Source organism: Cucurbita moschata, unplaced genomic scaffold, assembly GCF_002738365.1.
Source record: "Cucurbita moschata cultivar Rifu unplaced genomic scaffold, Cmos_1.0 Cmo_Scf00004, whole genome shotgun sequence".
In the NCBI taxonomy this organism is placed as follows: domain Eukaryota; kingdom Viridiplantae; phylum Streptophyta; class Magnoliopsida; order Cucurbitales; family Cucurbitaceae; genus Cucurbita; species Cucurbita moschata.
In genome coordinates this window covers 4,148,185-4,155,828 of record NW_019268520.1, presented here as the reverse complement: position 1 = coordinate 4,155,828, position 7,644 = coordinate 4,148,185, and the positions used below count along the sequence as shown (strand labels likewise).

Here is a 7,644-nt window from a genome sequence, read left to right as displayed (position 1 = left end):
ATTATTTTCTTCAAATTTAAGAACTAAAGCTATTTTAAAAAATTAATCAATTATGGTTTAATTTTTAATAAATAAAATATATAATATGTTAAATATCAAAATTTGATGAAACAAAATGCACACAGAATCCAAATATTTGAATTATTACTCTATTCCTTTACTCAACAATTAAGAAAAAAAAATCTTGCATATTCATATATATATATATATATATCTAGATATGTCTATTATGTTGGATGTGCAGATGGGACTAGTTATTAACGTTTTTAAATGGGAAGTTAGGGGTCATGACGTATGACTGTGCCACTTCATCAAAAAACGAAACAAAGGAGAAGCCCGATTTATGCCACGTAAGAAATAAGGCGATGAGGTGTACGGTGGATACTGTTGATCTTTATTAATTCATTTATTTCTTAGATAAAGAATTGAAGACCGGTCCGAATCTAACACGTGGCATTTCAAGTAACTATTGTTTGTTAATTTAATTTAGATAAATAAGTTTTTACCCCTCACTTTATTGTAAAAGGGCCCAGTGGGCGTTCTTATCTATTATGTTTTAACCCCAAAAAATAAATTAATTTTTGAAAAGGAAACCAAAGAAATAACATTTAATAAATACATTTTGTGAATTGGTCCGCATATACACGACACTATACCAATTAATATTGTGCCTATAAGATATTTCACTTCCTTCATCAAAATTTCAAACTATCTGAACCCTTATTTCCATAACCAAGAAAAACAAAAATGGCGACTGGTAATTGGAGCGCCGCCCATGAAGAAGCCTTCATCTCCGTCGGAACTGATTACTCCGATCCCCACCAATCCTTCTTCCGCGACCGATTTCAACAACTCTGCCCTCCCGAGTTCTCAAGAAAGGTACGGATTTTTCTTTTATGTTCTATTTTTCTTCGATTTCAAGCGATGGGTTTCTGATCAGTGAATTTTGTCGACGGTCAGCTTGTGGCGGAGGTGATTTCCACGTATTTGCTTGTGTTTGTCACTTGTGGAGCGGCGGCATTGAGTGTGAGTGATGAGCGACAAGTGTCGAAGCTTGGAGCGTCGATGACCGGTGGGCTCATTGTGACGGTGATGATTTACGCCGTCGGACATATCTCCGGCGCCCATATGAACCCTGCTGTCACTTTTGCTTTTGCCGCGGTGAAGCGATTTCCGTGGAAACAGGTCCCTTCTTCTTCCTCCTCCTCCTCCTCCTAAACCCCTTTCCCCAATTTTGTGTGAAATTACCATCTTGTCCTTTTATTTTCTTTTTTATTTTAAATAAGGTTTAAAATGAAGATATTGAACTTTCAACCAACCGTGTCCAATGAACGATGTCGACGGATGTTACCAAAAATAAATAAATATATTTTTTTTAAAATAATATAGATAAATAGGCATTTTACACTTTTATTTAATAAGTTATATTATATTTACGTTACTGCCATTATTGTTTCTTTTTATGGTTAAAATTGGTAAGAGTGGCAGAAACGGATTTTCCTCATTTTTAGACTTTTCTTGTCACAGTAATTTTGAAAATAGTAATTTTAGAGAAAATAATTTGTTTACTACTGATTTATTAAAATTTATTTTTATAAAATCATTTATATGTTTGATTCCCTATTTTTAAGAAGAAAAAATCATATAATAAAATTAATGTTGAGCATGACAAAATAATTTTTGTCATATCAAAATTGGTGTCGAATATGAAATAAAAGGGAATTAATTTTAAAATAATAATAAAATATTTAGTTCTGACTTGCACAATTATAAATAAAAAATAATTTAGCTTTTTTATTATTGTAAATTCTCTCAATAAATTAAAGTTATATAATAATATATTAAATATCAAATTTGAATTATTAGTCTACTCTGTTTACTTAACCATTAAGAAAAAAAAAAGAAATGAATTGATAAGTCATATATTTTATTGGACGGGCGTGGATTGATTATTATATTTAAGTGGAAATTTAGTGGTAATGATGACTTGTGCCACTTCATCAAAAAGAAAATAGGAAAAAGGAAAAAAGTTCGCCACGTAGGAAATGACGTGATGAGGTGTAGGGGAGATATTTTAAAGGCGGGTCCCACCACCTTGGCAGATATTTATGAAGTTAAAAGAACTATTGGTAGATGCTTACTGTGTGAAGCAGCAGCCTTGGTTCATTTATTTCAAATAATTGAGAATCCAATTTATACATAATAACCATTAAAATAATTTAACCCAATTTTGTAAATATTAATTATGTAAATTATTGCAGGTTCCATTGTATGCAGCAGCTCAATTAAGCGGAGCTACATCGGCAGCCTTTACACTACGCATACTATTGGACCCAATTAAAGAACTCGGGACTACTTCGCCTTCTGGACCCGAGTTTAAGGCACTTATTGTGGAGATTGTTGTCTCCTTCTGTATGATGTTCGTCACTTCCGCCGTCGCAACCGATACGAAAGCTGTAAGAACAAGATCGTACGTTCGATTCCATTTATGTTTCTCATTCTTAATAGAATCTCATTCGGTTTTTTGCTCTGATTTTGGCAGATAGGAGAGCTTGCAGGTATAGCAGTAGGTTCGTCTGTATGCATCACGTCCATCTTTGCCGGGTAAGGAAACAAAAACCTTTTTGGTTTTGGCTTTTTTCACCTATAAAACCTTTGTTGTTACTTGGGCAAGATCTTAACCAAGATCTCAAATTAAAAGCTTTTCCAACATGAAATAAGTTTGTGTTAACCATGTCTAGGCCTATATCCGGTGGGTCCATGAACCCCGCGAGATCAATAGGACCCGCCATTGCAAGTTCACATTACGAAGGGATCTGGGTGTACCTAGTCGGGCCAGTTGCAGGGACATTATTGGGAGCATGGTCATATAATTTCATACGAACAAGTGAAAAACATGGGCATCAACTTTCTCTACAATGACATTCACGCACGGAATGATATCAAATCGTTCAAAAGTGATGATCTTTCCATCGATTCACTTCAATGAGTTTGTTTTATTAAATGTGTATCTTGTATAAAAGATGTGCGATCAAATTAAAGCCTTTTTTTTTTTATCAGTTTGTTATGCCATTTCTTTAGTGTTGTGTTGTACCCGTGTGAGCTTTGATCTGAATTTTGTATAATAATATAATTGATTTCTCCTTTAATTCTCTACTCTTTTTTTTTTTTGGTTTTCTTTTTATTTCATGGACTCTGAGATTTTATTAATACTAATAGAATAATAATAATAATAATAATAATAAATTTAGTTTATTTTATATTAGTTGACTCCCAAAATGGTTAGAAAATTTAGATTGATTGTGAGGAATATAATAAGCAGACGACCTATAGAATTTATTATAATAACTTGAATTGGAAAAAACTTTAAAATATGGATATTATTAAATGCTTCAAAACCAAAGTCTTTTAAATATCATAAACTAAATATGTTGTGTGTGTTTCATTTTCTCATATTTTACTGAATATAGAATTATTAATAATACAAAAATTATTCGTTATTTTTAAATTTATAGAAGATAATATATCAAAATAATTGTTAGTTAGAAATTAAAATTTTAATCATTTAGTCTATTTATATTAGTTGACTCCCGAAATTCTTCATTGTAAGTGTTCTTTTTAATAAATTAGTTAATAAAATATTAACATTGCATACTTGAAGGTATATATAATATATTAAATATGAAAGAAACTTTAAACATTGATTAATGACGGATATATATATTTTAAATCATTCGACTTTATTTTATTGGATGGGCGGGTAAGTAGTATTTAATATGAAAACTTAGTGCTAATGATGTAGGGTTTGAAATTAATATAAATATATATATATATATAATTAAGTTTGATTTGTGAGAATATATTTGTGGTATGACATTTCCTTTGGAACAAAGATTAATGGGTGTTATACAAAATTTTAAATTAAATTAAAAAAATAAAATAAAGTAGTGTTCAAAAAGCCAAGATGGGCCGAAAATGAAGGCTCAAAGAACAAAAGGTATGATCCAGAAATTAGATGGGCCGTGCAAAACCTTTATTGGGCTTTAGGGATCGGCCTTTTAAAGTCTCGTGTATATTCAATCCAAAGTTTTTATTTTTTGATTTTTTGATTTTTTTTTTTTTTTTTTAATTCTATAATGTGCTGCCTTGTGTTAACGTGGCAAGTTGAGCTCTACTCGTAATAATCGGGACAACTTTACAGCCTACTTTAATTATAAGAATTTAGGTTTAAATACACTTTTAATCCGGGTTTGTTCTTGACTTGAACTGTTACTCTATCTAGAGTTAAAAATGTATTTTTTTACCTCACACCTCTAGACGTAGAGATCCGACCTATGACATTTTGCTAGTTGAGCATCGATTACACTTAAGTTTGGCTAAAATTGAATACAATTATTTACGTATGTAGATGATTATGTTGATTAGAGACCAATTGTTAGGAATCATGACTCTCCACGATAGTATGATATTGTCTAGCATGACTTTACTTTTCGTTTTCTCAAAATGTCTCATGTCACTGGAGATGTATTCCTTACTTATAAACTCATGATCATCCTCTTAATTAGTCAATGTGAGCGTCAATAATCCTCAACAATCTTCCTCTCGAATAAAGCCTCCCCTGAGGTTTGCTTCTCTAGAGCTCTCGAACAGCCTCCTCTTATCGAGGCTCAACTTCTTTTCTGAAGCCCTCGAACAAAATACACCATTTGTTCGACACTCAAGTCACCTTTGATTACACGTTCGAGACTCACAAGTTTTTTGTTTGACACTTAACGATTGTATGGTCATAACTAAGTTAAGGACATAGCTCACTCCACAATAGAATACTATTGTCTACTTTGAGCATTAGCTCACGTGGCCTTACTTTTAGTTTTTCCAAAATGACTCATGCAAATGGAGATGTATTTATTATAAACTTATGATCATCCTAAAAGATCTTATAAGCTACAAAGAAGCAAGATTTGCTATACAGATTAAATTGAACTTCCGTGAGTCTCATTTTTGTTAAGGAGGTTTGAATGTCGTATGCTAGTTTAGTTCGTAGCATTCAAAAGCTTGGAGTTGCTATCATTTTCAAGACAGGCTTAAAAATGCATAAAAACAAGATTTGAGCAACAGTTCTCAATTTTAAAGATCAGATGATGAAGTTGTATATGCCTGCCAGTGGCAGTCAATCTGTCCATGTGAGGCGGAGGACAGAGTTTTGACTAATAATGAGAGTGTCACATGGAAACAGTGAAAGTAAAGATTAAAGAAACAGGATTCTCTGTTTAATCATTATATCACTTCTCAAAGCCAATAAAACATCGCATAATTCACACCGTCTATGTAAATAGAAACAAGATGTTTCATTCATTGCTCATATATTATATTATAAATAATCCAAACCCACTAATCACTTTGGAAGGTAGTTTAAAACAAAACGTCCCCACTAATCTGTCACAAATTTCTTCATTCTTCTCTCTGTTTCTTCCCATCTCCAACAGAGGACAATGACAGAAACATAACAGAGCCCCATTTTGTTGAAGGGGACACAAATGAGATGGAGTTAGCGGGAAAATGCAAAGGGAAAAGTAAGTAAAGTAACAGAGGAAATTGAAATGGAAATGGATATGGATATGGAAATTAATGAATTGGTTTTTTAAGGGCATTTGGGTCCTCCTTCCTTGGTCTTCCAGTTGTTGTAGCAAGGGCACACGGCTTTGTTTCCGTAGTAGCCAGGGGGCACACACAAGCACTTCCTGCAGCACTTTTGGCAGAAGAACATGCATGGTTTGTGGTATTGTGTCCTCCCGCACCGAGTGGCGCACCGATTTGGGCATTCTGTACATTATTTATAATCACCCATTTCAGACACAAATCCAACCCAAAGGAGCCGCAAAAATGACTCATAAACTGTTTGGATTTCGAATTAGGAGGATACTTACGGAAGATTTTGACGCTCCCTGGTCCGTATGGGTTCTGAAAAAAGCCAACGACAAAATGTGAGTACAATAACACAACGTATTTCCCAAAATGCCGTAAAAACAAATTGTCGATCTTAGATTTCTAAAGCCTGATGTAAGTTAGCAGAGAAGTAGGAGTGTTCGACAAAATGTCGCAATGCCAAACAAGTGATTTACGTGTTTAAAAGCCTGATCTACATCAAATTAGTGAATTAAGAACAGACCAAATCGAAACGTGAGCACAACCATACAAGGTGTTCGACAAAATGCCACAATGGAAAACCCCCGATTTCCAGTCAAAACCAAACATAGAACTAGAAAAAGAGTTTTACCCTGCTTCGACCACCACGTCCATTGCCAGCCATGACCTACAGAAACAGATCGAAGCACAAAACAAAAACAGAGTGTGTTAAGTTCTGTCAAGACGAAAGGAAAGGGACTGAGCATAAGAGTAGTAAGACAACGGAGAAGAAGGTCTCACAGTGGTTTGAAGCATGGAAAACGCAATGAGAGCCAAGAGCAGGACAGCGGCGAACTTAGCCATCGCCATTGGAAGTTAAAAGAGAAGAAGCTTGAAATGGAAGAGACAGGGAAAGCAGAAAAGGGAAAGCGGGGTGCTGAGTTTGGGGCCTCATTCTCAGTGGGTATAAATAGAAGGGGCGGAAGGAAGAAGAAGGTGGGAAATAATCGAGTGTTGTCGCTCATATGCTTGCGGGTTTCCATTGCTTCGATTTGGACCGTCTCATGGCACATGCGCAGGCCCCGTCAATCGCGCTGTTTTGGCAATATCATACAAACGGCTGAGGTCCTTTAAAAAAAAAAAACAAATAAATAACAATATTTTCCATAAATTATAAAATAATCTCATATAACCGTAGTACTTTATATAATTTAATCCCTTAATTTTTACGATCATAATTTAAGTTTGATTCAATTGAATTTAATTCTCGACAACTTCCCTAAAAAAATGAAAACACAAACTCCAGCAAACAACTCCTACCCACGACAATAAAATAAAAAAGCACGCTAGGTAGACCACGGGCACCCACTAGAAATTACTAGATGGAGGCCCTAGAGGACCCACTCCCATCCAAGCTTCATAGAGACAAGCAGTCGAGACACCTAAGTTCAAACCACCTGAGTATTCAAGAGAGAGGGGAGGAAGGTTATCAACCATTGGGTTGGAACGATAGCCAACCAATTAGGCAGTCACTTCGCCTCATCCATTTGTCCAGCATACAATTATTTGGATGGATAACATTGCGTTTAAACACAAAAATTAAGTGTAACATGTTAGATGACTTATAGACAACGCGTTATTTAATACATCATGCCACTCATAGCATAGCAGTAGCACACTTTATTTAAATTTCTTCGAGTTGTTTAAATAAAAAAAGTGTGCATTACTTTACATAATTAATTTTATTATAGTTGATGAATAAATAAAATGTAATTTAATTTAAACAAAAGTTTGGAAAGGAGGGAGGGAGTTTTTTGGAAAAATTGCGAAAGAAGAGGGAGGGACGGTGCATTGAAGAAGGGGAAGGCGAGGTTAGTTAGGTAGTTGGAATTGTGGGTCCCACTAAGATTGTACATGACTGTCAAAAACTTTCCGCAATTTTCGCTTCAAATCCTTTTCCTTTTTTTTTTTTTTTTTTTTTTTTTTTTTTTTTTTTTTTTTTTTTTTTTTTTTTTTTTT

The 7,644-nt window shown here is 34.0% G+C and overlaps 2 protein-coding genes across 2 annotated transcripts; one reads left to right on the top strand and one right to left on the bottom strand.

Moving 5' to 3' along the window:
• The first annotated feature begins 676 nt into the window (after positions 1 to 676).
• LOC111442441 (aquaporin NIP2-1-like) lies at positions 677 to 3,086 on the top strand. Its single transcript, XM_023079880.1, has 5 exons — positions 677 to 879; positions 961 to 1,185; positions 2,262 to 2,456; positions 2,543 to 2,604; positions 2,742 to 3,086. The coding sequence occupies exons 1-5, from the start codon at positions 748 to 750 to the stop codon at positions 2,920 to 2,922; spliced, it is 795 nt and encodes a 264-aa protein (XP_022935648.1). The 5' UTR covers positions 677 to 747; the 3' UTR covers positions 2,923 to 3,086.
• Positions 3,087 to 5,325: 2,239 nt separating this feature from the next.
• Positions 5,326 to 6,588, bottom strand: LOC111442454 (gibberellin-regulated protein 4-like). The gene is made up of 4 exons (XM_023079897.1): positions 6,427 to 6,588; positions 6,278 to 6,313; positions 5,928 to 5,961; positions 5,326 to 5,823 (listed from the first exon to the last, which is right to left on the bottom strand). Exons 1-4 carry the CDS (start codon positions 6,493 to 6,495, stop codon positions 5,642 to 5,644), a joined length of 321 nt encoding a protein of 106 aa, XP_022935665.1. The 5' UTR covers positions 6,496 to 6,588; the 3' UTR covers positions 5,326 to 5,641.
• Between the last annotated feature and the right edge of the window lie 1,056 nt (positions 6,589 to 7,644).

Excerpts from the sequence above, each read along its gene's own strand:
- LOC111442441 (XM_023079880.1), top strand. The coding sequence starts at position 748 with ATGGCGACTGGTAATTGGAGCGCCGCCCATGAAGAAGCCTTCATCTCC. Across the intron at positions 880-960 it reads CTCCCGAGTTCTCAAGAAAG|CTTGTGGCGGAGGTGATTTC; the intron begins GTACGGATTTTT and ends GTCGACGGTCAG. Across the intron at positions 1,186-2,261 it reads AGCGATTTCCGTGGAAACAG|GTTCCATTGTATGCAGCAGC; the intron begins GTCCCTTCTTCT and ends AAATTATTGCAG.
- LOC111442454 (XM_023079897.1), bottom strand. The coding sequence starts at position 6,495 with ATGGCGATGGCTAAGTTCGCCGCTGTCCTGCTCTTGGCTCTCATTGCG. Across the intron at positions 6,314-6,426 it reads TTTCCATGCTTCAAACCACT|GTCATGGCTGGCAATGGACG; the intron begins GTGAGACCTTCT and ends CTGTTTCTGTAG. Across the intron at positions 5,962-6,277 it reads GACGTGGTGGTCGAAGCAGG|AACCCATACGGACCAGGGAG; the intron begins GTAAAACTCTTT and ends GGCTTTTTTCAG.